Consider the following 15,007-nt stretch of genomic DNA (forward strand, 5'->3'; position numbering starts at 1 on the left):
CCTTCTGCCCCCCCCCCCCAATTTATATAAGTTATACAGCTTATTTTTGTTAAATTAAGTCGATCCAGTATTGTAAAACACATTTTAAATTCAAAAAGTTTAAACTTTTTTAAAATATTTTATGAGAATTGTTTAGTAGATAAGTGCCTTTTTTTCTGTTTGAACCGACGGCGCCGCGGGGACTGCTTTCACATTACTTCCGCGAAGTAGATAAGTGCCTACTTGTTTTAAATCTAACCCAGGGGGGAAACATTTAACAGTTTGATCTAAACCTATAACGTTTAATGTTTGTCCCTGTTCCTTATATTTTATGGTCATAGATAGGAAAGCATAATTTGAGTGGAAATTGGAGCCGCCCGAACTGGAATAGCAGATTGGTTGGTATCATTAGTATTGGATGTGGATTTAGTAGGGGGTTGCTCGGGCACCCCCTGTTGTCTAAGTCTCCAATGAAATAAATTTGTATTCAAAATTAAGTAATATAAAATAGGAAGGTGTAAATAATTTCTTTTTGAGCACCCCAGTTAAAATTTTCTGGATCCAAGCCCGATTGGCATTCTATGTTATCTAGGGACCAAGACGGTTTCCCCAGCTCCACAGCTAGTGCCTTGTAAGAATCGTACACTCGGGCAGACAGTATTTAAAGGATGTTATTTGCATTTAGAAGAACTGAATACTGATTAAGGTTTGTTTAATCTCTCCTAGTTTTGATTACCTATTACCACTGAAATAGATAATATAAGCATATGCATATACATCGGTTTTATACATTATTATTATTATTTGACTTTGTATTCGAATTTCAAAAAAAAAATTGTTAATTTAAATGTATAAATTGTTTCGAGACAATACTTAGACAAACCGATGTAATACCTGAAAAATATTATCGTCAATTGTTTTTGTAATGGCTGATTTTAAAATTGTATTCTAAGATTAGGTACTCTACAACATATAAAAAACATCTGGGATTCTGCTTAAATACGTTTTGTCTATTTTGCACGTGGACCAGAGAGGAAAAAACAGTGAGCCGTCATCCTTATAAATTATAATCTGATAGTATAATACAACTCGATATTGTGGTATTTAGTGATTTTGGTATTTTAGTCTAAAAATATTTAATTTATATATTACGAATTTACGACTGTGCAGCCTGCTGGCCATTGAATTTCAGGGGCCGCGGTGCAATAACAGTGAGTAGGGGTACCTAAATTTTTGTTGATTAGATACCAATCAATTTATTATTTGCTTTTAAAATAATTACAAAAATGGGAAAAACAGCCGAAAGATAACCGAACTATGTCTACTCTCATAAATGGATTGTTTATATTTGAGAAATTGAGAATACAATATCAAGCATCATAATATTCAGAATGAGGACAAAGTAACAAACTTCATCATTCATCAATTAGATAGTAGGTACTAGGGAAGATTTTGTGAAAATAAGTAGATATAGGAAGAACTCAACTCAAAATGATCAGTATCAAAATGTTGAAACATTTTAAGTTTCAATAAATTACACAATAAATTCCGGACACATACATTATATATTAAAAGAATAAATAATTGTTCATTAATATAATATTATATTGAAACCTAAAGATAAACATAGATGATTATCCATCAATAATAATAAAAATAATAATATAGGTATAGAAATAATATTGAAATGGCCATGTATTTAAAATTTTAGGAAAAATGATGGACAAGTAAAACAAATTCTTTAGTATTCTTAGTTGATTACACATTTGAACATTTCTATTAGGCAATTATAAAATATAGGATTATTAATATTACCCATCTAGTACAAACTGAAGTAGGTATACTAAATATATATCATAGTATTTTTATCAACAGTGAACTAAATATATTAAATCTGCTTAAGCTATTGTATACATAAGCATCAACTACTTCCACATTATCTAATTTTTATACTAAATTTCTTATAAAAACTTAAGTTTTCACAGACAGTACAAAAAAATAGGTATAGAAAGTAATTTAACTGTCTACAAACATAAACCATGTCAACAAAACCTATTGGAATATAATAATAAATGCGATAACATTAGTTAATAATAGGTTCACTTTGCACCAACAGCTGAATACTAAAATAGTTAAATACAGTGTAATAATTAATAATATATTATTTTTATCATAATCATGAATAATATATAATATAAATTTACTATGAATCTTAAGTTTTACTTTACACAATTTCACAGTTGAATATTATTCAAATCGTAAATTACATTTATAGAATGGTTTTTAGCCAATGTCAACATTAAGCAAGCAATTGATTCACTTAAATGTTTACATTAAGTATCAAACATTACTCTTGCTACTGTACAGCTAACAGTAGATATCGATAAATGTATGAATTTGAAAAAAAGAAACCAATGACCTGCTACAGGAAATTATTTATACTTAATATTTTTATTATTTAAGTATAATATAATAATCTGAAACTCATATTTAAAATTAAATGCCAAAGGTATTGTAAGTTTGTATTTATTATATTTCGTTTACGCTAAAACATAAGCACATTCACATTAATCAATGAAATATAAAAGATATAAAATAGAAAATTATTGAAATACAATGAGATAATTATAATGTCAACTTATGTCTTATGCGTGTACTTGGAAAAGTCAAAAATAAAATACTATCACATGATGAAAAGGCATGACAAGGGACAATATAATATGGTATTTAATTAAAATAGCAAACACATTATCATGCTAAACCCTAATAATAAGTGTATCTACGCAAGACTAACACCATAGGGTATTGGGGAACAACCACAATTTTTGAAAGACTGATGGCTGTTCACATCAATTGCGTTCGCCATAAATCATTTACAACACCACTCATTAACAGTCTAACAATAGTCGGATACATAATATAGTCCGAGAAAAAATATATTTTTTAACTTAATGTATGTTGTGAATAATCCATAAGTCCTCAACGAACAGCAACACTGATGTTAGCCCTTGTCATTTAAACCTTCCCAAAATATATATTTAAATATATATGTAAAAAAGTTTTAACTATTTACATTAGGTAAATCTTAAATGACTACTAGGTAATGTTAATAATTTCACAGGATCTGCACCTATTTCTTTATCCAGCTAAATATTGGGATCTTGAATGCCTAGATGGTCCTGGGCGAGGGTTGTACTTTTTTGGCGTCCATTTGATTGCACTTCCTTCTAATATGAATCTTGGTCGTTTATACTGCTCCGAACTAACCAGCTGTTCAACATTCTTAGGCGTCACACAAATTACATGTTGGCCTTTCCAGTACTTCACCATGTTCATAGACTGCAATGTTGAAATGATGTCTGTTTGGGTGATACTAGTCATCGCGCTAAAATAAATTATATAACTTTTAACTACTCTCCTCGCTATCAACGAATGTTAATAAATCTATACCTTAAGTCTTTAATTGATAAAGATCCACAGGCATTCTTCAAAATTTCCAACAGTATCCATGACCAATAAGATCTGTATGACAATTTACCAAGATCACTCAATGGCTTTTCAGGACTGGCTACAAGTCCTTCTAACTTGCTCAATTCGTAGCTGAACGCTATTAGAAGTTTACCATAGCCCTGTCTCTGGAATGGCGGCATTGTTAATATACAAGCTACATTGTTGCAATCTGGTGAATCTTTTTCCTAAAATAAAATAAAATACAACAATTAAGTCACAATTCAGAATTTTTTTTATGAACAATTTAATGGACATACTTTTGAAAAATATCCAACTAAATGTGCACCAACTTTGTCAACTTCACAAAGGATATAAAACAAAAATGGTTCAACATCAAAGTAGAGTGTTTTATGATCTAAAAATAACTTTGCCAATAGACAAAGATTCTGACAATACATTTTGTGTTGACTGGAATTCACTTCCCAGATTGATAATGATCCTTTATGATACACTTCAACACCGGGTGGTTGTCTCCATGTGCATTGGCTCTGAAATCGTACACATTTGTTATAAAACAAAAAAAAACGACCCGTAGATTGAATTTAATGCTGACCATATGGTATTTGAATGATTTTTCTAGTTTGCTGTATTTCAAACAGTATTCACAAATCCAAATTTTAGATTCTTTTTGGTATTCTGCTGGAAATGGACTAAAATACCATGTGTCAATTTCGTACTTTCCCAACTGTACTTTATTGATGTATTTAATTTTAGTTATTGCTTCGTGCTCTTTTTCCAATGCAGCTGTAGTTGGATCCATTTCTGCATATGACTAATTAAAATAAAATACTATGTTAATACAATGAAAAGCATTTAAATGGCTAAAATTATACGTTTTTGTAAAATTAGAGTGAATCCAACCTATTATGAAACTTGATGGTAAGAACTTAATCTGTGTTTTGTTTGAAGTTTTTTTACAATAATTCAGTTTTTAAGTGAGTTATGATCATTTTTAATTTACATTTATTATACAAACACAGATAAAGTTCATACTATCAAGTTTCATAAAAGGTCGATTTTCTCTAATTTTTAAACCAACGGCATAAAACGTGAACTGCTGAGCATAAATTTGGTATGTTATAAGTTTGTAAGACGGAGACAACACATGTGGGTGTGGCGTCCTCTTAAGAGGACGCTACACAAACATTTGTTGCCTAAGTCATACAAGTGCGTAATATAGATAATTTAACGCTCAGCAGATCACAGTTTAGCTCTGGAAGTTCAAGTTTTTTATTTGTATTAAGTTTGATAATAGGTTAATACACTATTGCATTGAATATAACAATAACATTGGTTTTATCGGAAGCAAATTTGGTATGTTGTGTGTGGGTCTAGGGAGAAAACCCCTGAGAAAACAAATGATAAGCTGACATCCGTAGAGAATTTAATAATATACAGAGTGTCCTGTGAGGATATAACCATTAGCCGTAGGGGGGACTCGCCGCCCTTACAAAAACCGGTTTTTATTCTGTTCTACCTATTAACTAAAAAAATGATTAAAAATCAGGAAATTAATAAAATTAAAATGTTGAAACGTCAATATTTTCAAAAAAATGAACTTTACAAAATTGCTATCTTCAATTTTTTTTTAAAATAATTAATACAAATTATATTTTTTAACTTTTTTACCGAAACACCTACATTATTTCAGGAGATATCGCAATGAGTAAATCCTGTCGGGACATCCTGTATAGCTACCATTAACCAAAATATCGGTAAAACAATATGACAAAAGATTAAATTTATTTCATTTATTCAATAAGACATACCATTAGAATTTTAAACACTGAAATCTTGTGCAACCTAAATTAGATCACTGAGTTTGAAATGTTTATAACACTATATTATTACTAAGATCTTATTAGTCTAGAAATTTAATTAAATCATACAGTAATAAAATTTTTACCATTGGAACATGATTTATCTCGTCGTGTCTTCGTTTTTGGTTCCTTGTTATCTTTCTGTCAGACTGATTTAGAAGATCTAGATTTTTATTCACATCCTTCTGTTTCCAATTTTTTTCAGAAATATCAAATCTTGAATTCATTATCCTAAACCATAATTTTATGTTTAAACTTTTGGTTGCTGATCATAAACTGAAATTAAATAATTCATACCTATCCCTTGGTACCCATTGATCCAATCTTCGATTGTACCCTTCATAGTGTACATAATACTCAAAAAGATTTTCTGCATCATTGAACCTTGTATGTAAAACTTCAGCAGGATCTAAAGATTAACAAATAAATAAGACATATTATCTGTAGTCTATCTACTGTTTTTTTTAGTTAGTATAATACAGTAAAATATTAAAGTATAAGATATTTTATAAACGTCTTAACATAAAAATAAGCGATATATTTTTTTTTTTTCATTGAACTTAAGCCCAGTGACTAAGGCCATTAGCTGTTATAGGGGTTATGAACTGTAGTAAGGGTAAGGTTGGTACGGTAGGTTGTTTTTTGTGATTGTTAGGGTTGTTACACTAGGGAGCAAACACGTGGTATGTGTGGCAAGGTTTTTAACTACTACGAACCCCGGTGGTCACCCATCCGGGAGCTATTAGTTATGGCCGTTACTTACTCCCAGTCGCATTCCGCGACTGGTAGCAGCCAACACGCCACGCCAAGCCACAATAAGACATATTAATAACTATACATTTTTGTAAATTTAAAGTAAGTAAGTACCTAGGCAGATAAGTACTTAAATGTTAAGTAAATAACATGGTTTTCTTGAAATATATTGATGTCATTAAGATAAAATTGAAATAAATAAAACAGATATGAAAAAAATAAATATTTTTATCATATTTAAACCAGACAATCAATAACAGGAAAAATTGTAAAATTGTGCATGACATCATTAATCAGTTTAATTATTAGTTATTACTATGTAAAATTACAAGGCAAGGGAAAATTAAACTTTGATACCTAGGTACAGGTATTTATTTTTTCGTGAAACTTATAATTACAGATAAATTATACTAAGTAAGTTATCTAGGTCATCTCAGACTGAGGTACCTCATATTATAATATGTATTAATAAGTTATAAATATAAAAACCTTAACAAATTCATTGTTTAAAATATTTTTTCCTGTCAAAAAAGTAAATGACAGTCGAAACTTGTTTATAAAAAATGTTAAATATCAGAAAAATACTAAAATAAGATTAAAATACCAACCCATTATTTATAATTTACAAGAAAATGATATAGGTTTTGAATTAATTATTGGTTTAATTGGTTTCTACTAATTGCTTACTAATTACATTTAAAAGTTAATAATAATACTCAAGTTAATGTGAATAAATGCGGAATCAATGAGATGGATACAGGTATGCACATTAGAGCCTTCTTTAACTACTACACATTTTTTCAGGTCTGGGTAAGTGCATTACAAACAAATTATATTAATTTTAATATTGTACGTATCAAACAGGGGTTTAACTGGTTTCAATAAATTCCTGCTGCTGAACAACCGCAGCATGGTGCAGTAGGAAAAGACATCTGTTTTACCCAGACCTAATAAAACGCTTACTGAGTTAAAGTTCAAGATATAAATTTACAGTGTTAAAATGATTTAGGTATAAGGCTGGGTGGCATATGCTGTACTCTCGTAATTCAAAATAATACATTTCAAGAAGAAGCTTCACAGCTATTTTTTGTCTCTGTCTTACAAGTGCATTACATAGTAATTGTATGCTTAGCTAATCACGTTTAGCTACTTTTTTAAAAAATTGGAGTGACCCGACCTATTGCATTTCTTGTGGTAAGAACATTAACTGTGTTTGTAATAGGTTTATTTTTACAATAATTCAATTTTTTAACAAGTACTATAAAATATTGTAAATTAAAAAAGCTCATAATTTACATAATTACTGAACCATCTTAAAACCCACAGATAATGTTCTTACTTACAATCAATTAGATGCATTCCAATTTTTAAACTAACAGAGCTAAATTTGATCTGCTATGTTATGCACTTATAGAACGGAGACAACAAATATCTGTTAAGCGTTCTCTAAATGAATTGATATAACTGATAAAAACTTGTATTATATCTAAAGCAATAAAATGTTAACATAATAATAATAATCATAATTATTTCATACAAGATTAAGTTTTCGATTAGGTACTTACATATTAGCTATAGATTAGCTACCTACATAATATCCAAATAATAGTTTACATGCAATTTTGTGAAAAATTACTCAGGGAAACTGGAAATTCTTATAAGAAAACTGAGAATGCTGAGCAGCAAGGATGTCTCCCTCTATGTTGGCCATAGATACACAATAATTTATGGTGTAAAATTATTTGATCTGCTAAATTGTACATGAAACTTATGAACATGTTGGGTTTTTTAAGATATTAGGTACCTACAAAAGTAGTTCATTATTTAAATTTATCACAGCGAACAGGTAACCTTCATAATAATGTAATATTAATTATTAATAAACTAATGTCGTTATCATTTTTACAGTGTATAATATCGAGGCCTAGGGGAACCATAAATCAAGTTCAAAATGGGATCGCCCATTTTTCCAGATCACTCCATAATATTATTATTATAACGTGGCGTAAAAGAAAAACTTGTACTCATTTTTATAAACATGGTCAGTGGTCACCCTACACCATAAAGTAATAAATACTCCACATCCGACACTCACACGCCGTCCGCGTAGAAGTGCGCGGGAAAACTGCAGTCGTCGCGACGGCGGCGGTCATAGACAAGTACCTACTACCCATACTATATCCCGGCGATGGTGCGGGGAATAGGAGTACAGACTACAGAAAGCACGTCGTGCCGGCGTTACCCAGCGGAACAATAACAACAATAATGACGCGCGGAGCATAAACGAGTGACGGGCGCGGAGGCGGGAAAAAATTGCGCGGGCGAAAATTACGCGCGAGAACGCCGCCGTCGCCAAACGGTATCGAACGCGCTAGAGGCAGCGCGGCGGCGGTGGTCGTGAACGCGCCTCGGCAGCACGAAACCACCATCACGTAATTGTTTATTTACGTTTTTCTTCTTTGAAATTTTAGAGGTCGAGGGACGGGCCACCACCACCACCACAACAACAACAACAACAACGGTCGTGTCGGTCTCGGGGAATCAAGTTGTGGGCAAGTAGTGGGGAAGGGGTCAGGATATATTCTCTGGAACCCGCCGACGCGCTCGAAAACTAACGTAAAATGTGAACAAAAGAACGACGACCCAGACTCGGAGGTTTACGTTTGTCGGGAGACCGACAAATCGGACGTCGCCCGTGTTGTCGTTTGCATACATTCAGTAGTTGGAAAACAAAATAATAATTTTGTATAATATACAGTCGCACATGTTGCGCGCCGGCCGACGGCTATAGGTTGCACAACATTTCGTCAGCGATCGGCGGCGGCAGAGCTACGCGTCCGCACCCGCACGAGCCCGGCGCAAGAGACCAACGACTCGCGCGCACGCACACATGCACAGAAATCACGTTGCGCGGCACCGGCCGGGTAGGCTCCCGGCGGTGGCTGCAAAGGAGGATAACGAAAACATCTTTTTACGCATCGATCGATCGACCATCTCTCATACTATCGATACTATTAATATTAGTTATTACTAACAACCAGCCGGTTGTGTGTACTCACGCCATGAGTCGTCGTACCGGCGGACCAAGTAGTGTTCACCCACGTCCAGCGGCCGACAACTGTCTTCCGACGATTCTGAGTCCTCGGCCTTCTCGTTCTCCGACGAGCCGTTAGCGGTTTTCGGGTCGTCCGGGCTGTTGGCGTTCCGAGGCGGATCCACCTCCATGCTGACGGACGTTGCGCTGTGGTGTACGACCATAATAATTACCGGGCGACGACCAAGACGATACCGTGTGTAAAAAAGCGAACGGCTGAGGCGAGATTATTGAAAAAAAAACAATAATAATGAATTCTTTTCGATCTTTAACGCGGCAGTTTAACCGTCAACCACGAGAGTATGAGACAGCGACGAGTCGTGAATGTTACTGAGTACCGCTGTCCGCAACAGTAATACAACGATGCCAGTGCTTACTGCTCGTCGCTTGATGCTACCACAAGTCTGAGAACGACGCACGTCGTCTACGGGCGGTGTCGGCTTTGTTTGGGCTACGCGCCCCGCCCCGCCCCGTCCAGGCACCGATGCCGATCAGCGCGCTGCACTGTGGCGCCGCCCAAACGACCTCGCCAGTCGTCGTGGAACGTAAAATCAACGTGGCTCACAGAATTTCCGTCCTGGAACAAACGACGAAAACGAAAAACTACATCATTCGAATAATCGAATCGCAATGGACAGCGGACAATCCGACAGTGCGCGCCTTTATTGCTCTTGTTTTTATGTACTAATAATAGTAATAATAATAATCTGAACTATCTTTTTTCTAGCAAAATAGACACATTATTATTTATTACCTTTACAGCACACACGAAAATGTTACGTATCAAACAATAGTTTCATTATACTATTCTGTATAAAATAAAAACAAAATCAATAAATTATAATTGTTTTCAAGACAATGGTTATTACATAATATTAAGTTTAACTGTATATAAAATAAAAATATATTTATATGTAACAAAAGAAAATTTGATTCAACGTACAATATAATGTATCATTAAAATTAAGTACCAAACTTGGAACAAGTTATTACAAACATATAATATATGGAAAATTTATAACATAAAAGTTTTGAATTTCTATTATTCAATAATATTTTCATGTTTAAAACAAAAAACATTATTTTGGAAATAAATTAAAATTTCAAAACAATAAAAAGCATGACAATTGCCTTATACAATACAAAATATAGTAAAATAGGTACTATAAATCTAACATATAATATAGTCTTTATTTTTACAAGATTGTCACATAAATTTATTTTAAAATTAATTAGGACTAATTTACAATAAATATTATGGAAAAGTCTGGGTCAAAAAATAAGCTTAAATTTCTTCATCTTCACAATTGTGTAAATATATTTGGAATGATCTACGTCTGCTAGTTCCATCTTTGGAAAATGCAAACTTATGATAAGTACCATCAAGGCAGATAGCTGAAACAAGAGTTCAATGCAACCATATTAATACATAAAAAAACAATCAACTAAAGTTGTTTATTCATCATTTTTTTTTAATATGGTGAACCCTAAACAAAACTGGGAATGAAAGCTCTATCAGAAAGTGTCCCGTCAAACCCCAACCACAAGACGGTAAAACACATTCACATTATAGTTATACTGTTGTATCATCTTTACATAAGTAAAACAGTGAAACTTCCATGAATAAACAAAATATTTTTGAAAACCAAACCAAATTATAATCAAATTTATAATGTTTTTTTTCTGTTTCACAAATTTCTCTGAAGTACAATTTTTTTTTTTTTGCCCGTGAGGCTTAGTAATATGGAAGTTTTGCTGTTCTTGTAATTTCCTTATAAATAATTTTGACAAAGTAAACAAAAGGTAAAATGAATAGAACCCTATATCGCAAATTGTTAATATTGTATTGGCAACAAAAATGTTTTATAACAATATTTTTCAAGTCTAGATTTTATTGACACTTCTTAACTGACATTAGTCTTTATCAGAGTATATAGTTCAGGGATGGCAAACCTTTTTGTACCAGCGTGTCAAATAAAAATTTTGGTTGGATTTTGTCTGCGTGTCAACTAATTCGATAACCCTTCAATTTTTTTTTCCATAACTTTAATATTATCACACTTATACATGTTCGCGTGTGTCACTAAAATAGTGATACGCGTGTCCTAGGTTCGCCATCTCTGAGATAGATAATCCATTCCAAAAAAAATTACTTTTACAAATAAACATTAAACATAGAATAATTGCAGTTAAAAAAAAATATTACAATTATCTAATATTATCAGATGTTTAAAAACCATTTTTTATTCTTACCAGCAACAGTATCTTGAGTCAAAAAAGTGCAAATACAGCCCACTTCTGGGGGTACCGTATAAGTGGCTAAAGCCCACTGTGATTGACAGTAGGAACTGAAAAAACTGAATGGTGATAGACTGGATCGGCGATTTAAATCAGATTCTATCACTGCAAATATATGAATTGTGCCCTTGTCACTTGAGCAGCATAGAAATTCTGAATTTGGACTGAAGTTTATACTATGAAATGCAAGCAGATTAAAAACTACATTAAATTATAAATTAATCATATTATGTTTTTATTTTGTAAAAGTATCGCAGTAGATTATTGTAAAAACTTATACTTGTTTATTATAACAATAAAAATACATAATATTATTATGATTCACATGTATTTTTAATTAAAAAAAAAGTGTTAACAAGAAATTACATACCAGTATAATGTTGCTGTATCTGACCCACGTCTTAGTTCAGCAACTTTGACTTTATGACAAGTATCCCAAATTCTGATTAAGGTTCCTTTAGAACTTGCACTAGCTATAAGTGTACCAAGTGGATTAATAGCTAAGCAAGAAATCTCTCCCTGATGAGCATTGAGTATTGCTGGGGCACTAGAACTTGTTGCTTCCAAATTTGAAACATCCTAAAATAAAAATAATTATTTTTGTGCATAACATTGTAGAATATAATATTATCTGTAATTACCATAATATGAACACTTCCAATTTTATTCCCAGGATATGCTATGATTTGTTTTGTAGAAGTTTCTAAAGGTGTGATTTCACACAATCCCATTGGATTTGGACGGGTTTCCAAATTAATTATGTGCCTAGTGGCTACAGGAAATGTAAAAACGGATATCTTATCCGTGGTTACAACTATTATTCTGTATTTAAAGTTACAAATTTAAAATAATACCAGTGAATAATCTATTAAAAGAATAATACTAAAGATATACTAACTTGTTTCTCCTCAATCGCACAGATTTTACATTGGAATCACAAATAATTTCCATCACAAATTTTTGCAAGAGAGCATCATAGATAAGTACAGTATTCTGACTGTATTTTGGATATTTTCCACCAGCAATTATTGCAAAGATATTGGTTCGATTCAGCATTTCACATTTTGATACACCGCCTAAATCTATAGGTCACAACAAATAATTTGGTTACTATCATAAATGTAGTGCCTAAACATCACCATCGTCGTTTTTTTACTTTGACTTACCAAATCTTTCTCTTGGGGATAAGGGTTCAACATTGTACATTCTAACACCAGTTTCAGTGCAGCAGACAAAACAAGCTGAAACAAGATAAATGTTTGGAGATCACTGTCACGTTCAAAGATACTATCTACAGCGGGCAATAAGTTTAAGGTAAAATGTTGTATTTGTATACTCACTACGGTCCTGGTTAAAACTCAAACTGATAATTCCTTTTTCGTTCATATTTATACCGTTTGTATCAGGGACAACAATGTATTATATTCTTCACACGCACAGTCAACCAAGCCCTATTGAATTTCAAAAACTTCGTAAAAAAAAAAGAAAATGTTACAACGCAAAAGAAACAAAAGAATTCATCAATAACGACAGGTATTATGTAGGTATTGTAAATCTTTCAGATGTATTCCGACTTCTGAGTAGGTACCATAAATCGTGTAATCGTAATCACCACAGTTCAGAATCAACCAACCAACGTACAAACGCAATAGTGTAATACAGCAGTTGTTCGGTGTACTGGCGACTGGCGTACAACTACTGCGCAGTGCTTACGTTTATAGATAATACATCCATTATCTACACTCCACAGCCGTGAAACTGCGCACCTGCTAAAAATTCTATTGCGTCCACGGACCACTGTAGACACTAGAAATGTAAAATAATAAAAGATGAATACAATCCTGTGATAATCACAGACTTCTATCACAGCATAGAATATATATGTTTATACAGAGTGATTCACCTGGCACGCTCGCCCCTTTTTTTCCTTTAATAATGAATTTATTCGGTTCTAATTTTTGGAACTTTTACATATTATTATCGAGACAAATTTTTCGAATTCTTGAATTTTTTTATACTTTCTAAGGAGTGTCCTGTCTCCTGTGGTAGTACAAACTTCTATTTTTCAAATTAAAAACCCCTTTTATACTTTAGTGGACAATGTTTTTGAAAATTTTGATGTACCTACTACCTAGTTAAAAATTTGAATGAGTAGTTTTTTAGTTATTAAAATGTGTATACCTAGGTATTAAAGATAATAATTCTGAAAAATGGTTTTACAAAAATATAAAATAGACGTAATATTGAAACTAGTATTGATTATACTTGGGCCATTTTGATAGATTGACATTAAATATTAATGATTAATATTTTCAAATCTTCATAGCCTTTTATCTTTTAAACCCATACCGTGGACTTTTTATCCGTGGAACACAAAGTTAAATAACTCAAAAACTATTCATAAGAATTTTGAATTTGATACGTGACATTTTTGAGAAAAATTATCCACTGAATAATTTACAGTTAAAAGGGGGGTTCTCTTTAAAAAAACAGAAATTTGTATCTCCACAGGACACTCTTTAAGCAGAATAAAAATTCTCAAGAATTTGAAAATGTTTTTTTTAAATATATTCAAAAAATCCAAAATTCAGATTTTAAATTACTACATTATTAAAGGAAAAAAAGAGGGTGAGCATGCTTGGTGAATCACCCAATATATGCTTCTATAGTTCTATTCTAACTACACATAGAAATCCGTGACGATAACACGGTGCGTGTTACACATAGACGATAGACCTATAAACTTTAGTTTATACTTTTATAGGTCTACTATGGTGTAACCCAATTATTTATATATATATTTTAGACAATTTATAATAATATGAGGTTCCTTGGCTACTGTTATACTTTTATAAGTTGTCGACATCAATGGTAAATTAACTTATAAATCTTAGAACTTAGAAGACTTATAAAGTTATAACTCTATAAGTTACGATAAAAAGCATACCTACTCCAGACACCGAATCATGGATCAATCCAATAAATAATACTTTCAAATAGATTTTGTATATTTCTCAACAGTGAAACAATTGCAAACATATTAGTAAAAAATCAAACACCTATAGAAATAGAGTATATTATTCCGATCAGAAAATTGATGAACCCATCAACAAAAATAATTCTATCTAACGTGTATTCCTCTATCCCGTACTATTATCAACGTTTTACTAGATGTAGGAAACAGATTAACATAATAACATCAAACATCTCAACTTAGAGAGCTGGATTTGATTCCGAACAATTCTATACCGCTCAATATACAATGAGTTTTCCCGTTTCCGTGTTTTATACAAAAGGAAATTTATAAAATGTCGTACCCATTATATACAAAAAATTCAGTCAGATCTCACTACTGATCCCAAATATTTTTGGAGTTATTTTTAAAGTTTAAAAGTAGATAATGGAGTACCAGATACAATAGTGTTTGATAACTAATCTTCATCCGGTGGTCATGATGTGTCAAATCTGTTTAAGAAATTTTTTAGCTCTGTCTTTTTTACTCTTAGTTTAAGTAACAATAACTGTATTAGCAACATTGATAATAGTACTTATA

The 15,007-nt window shown here is 32.1% G+C and overlaps 2 protein-coding genes across 3 annotated transcripts; both read right to left on the minus strand.

Annotated features, from left to right (window-relative positions):
* Positions 1 to 1,562: 1,562 nt before the first annotated feature.
* Positions 1,563 to 9,624, minus strand: LOC111033773 (histone acetyltransferase KAT8). Its single transcript, XM_022314688.1, has 7 exons — positions 9,122 to 9,624; positions 5,607 to 5,718; positions 5,396 to 5,540; positions 4,043 to 4,261; positions 3,747 to 3,977; positions 3,430 to 3,674; positions 1,563 to 3,364 (listed from the first exon to the last, which is right to left on the minus strand). Exons 1-7 carry the CDS (start codon positions 9,318 to 9,320, stop codon positions 3,118 to 3,120), a joined length of 1,398 nt encoding a protein of 465 aa, XP_022170380.1. The 5' UTR covers positions 9,321 to 9,624; the 3' UTR covers positions 1,563 to 3,117.
* A 705-nt stretch (positions 9,625 to 10,329) lies between these two features.
* On the minus strand, positions 10,330 to 13,226 carry LOC111033777 (WD repeat domain phosphoinositide-interacting protein 4-like). Of its 2 annotated transcripts, XM_022314699.1 has the most exons (8): positions 13,043 to 13,226; positions 12,795 to 12,905; positions 12,621 to 12,695; positions 12,353 to 12,536; positions 12,096 to 12,276; positions 11,825 to 12,033; positions 11,410 to 11,630; positions 10,331 to 10,551 (listed from the first exon to the last, which is right to left on the minus strand). In XM_022314699.1, exons 2-8 carry the CDS (start codon positions 12,838 to 12,840, stop codon positions 10,442 to 10,444), a joined length of 1,026 nt encoding a protein of 341 aa, XP_022170391.1. In that variant the 5' UTR covers positions 12,841 to 12,905; positions 13,043 to 13,226; the 3' UTR covers positions 10,331 to 10,441. The 2 variants fall into 2 exon arrangements, with proteins under 2 accessions (XP_022170392.1, XP_022170391.1); XM_022314700.1 differs by lacking the exon at positions 13,043 to 13,226 and having other exon boundaries at positions 10,330 to 10,551; positions 12,795 to 12,859.
* Between the last annotated feature and the right edge of the window lie 1,781 nt (positions 13,227 to 15,007).

This window comes from Myzus persicae, unplaced genomic scaffold (assembly GCF_001856785.1).
Source record: "Myzus persicae strain clone G006 unplaced genomic scaffold, MPER_G0061.0, whole genome shotgun sequence".
Lineage (NCBI taxonomy): Eukaryota > Metazoa > Arthropoda > Insecta > Hemiptera > Aphididae > Myzus > Myzus persicae.

What these genes read in the sequence shown, in the direction of transcription:
- LOC111033773 (XM_022314688.1), bottom strand. Translation starts at nt 9,320, where the DNA reads ATGGTCGTACACCACAGCGCAACGTCCGTCAGCATGGAGGTGGATCCG. An exon ending in CCGGTACGACGACTCATGGC is followed by an intron (nt 5,719 to 9,121) that starts GTGAGTACACAC and finishes GTTAATCTTTAG; the next exon opens with ATCCTGCTGAAGTTTTACAT. An exon ending in AGATAAATCATGTTCCAATG is followed by an intron (nt 4,262 to 5,395) that starts GTAAAAATTTTA and finishes TATTTTAATTAG; the next exon opens with TCATATGCAGAAATGGATCC.
- LOC111033777 (XM_022314700.1), bottom strand. Translation starts at nt 12,840, where the DNA reads ATGAACGAAAAAGGAATTATCAGTTTGAGTTTTAACCAGGACCGTA. An exon ending in ATCCCCAAGAGAAAGATTTG is followed by an intron (nt 12,537 to 12,620) that starts GTAAGTCAAAGT and finishes TGTGACCTATAG; the next exon opens with ATTTAGGCGGTGTATCAAAA. An exon ending in GACTCAAGATACTGTTGCTG is followed by an intron (nt 10,552 to 11,409) that starts GTAAGAATAAAA and finishes CTCTTGTTTCAG; the next exon opens with CTATCTGCCTTGATGGTACT.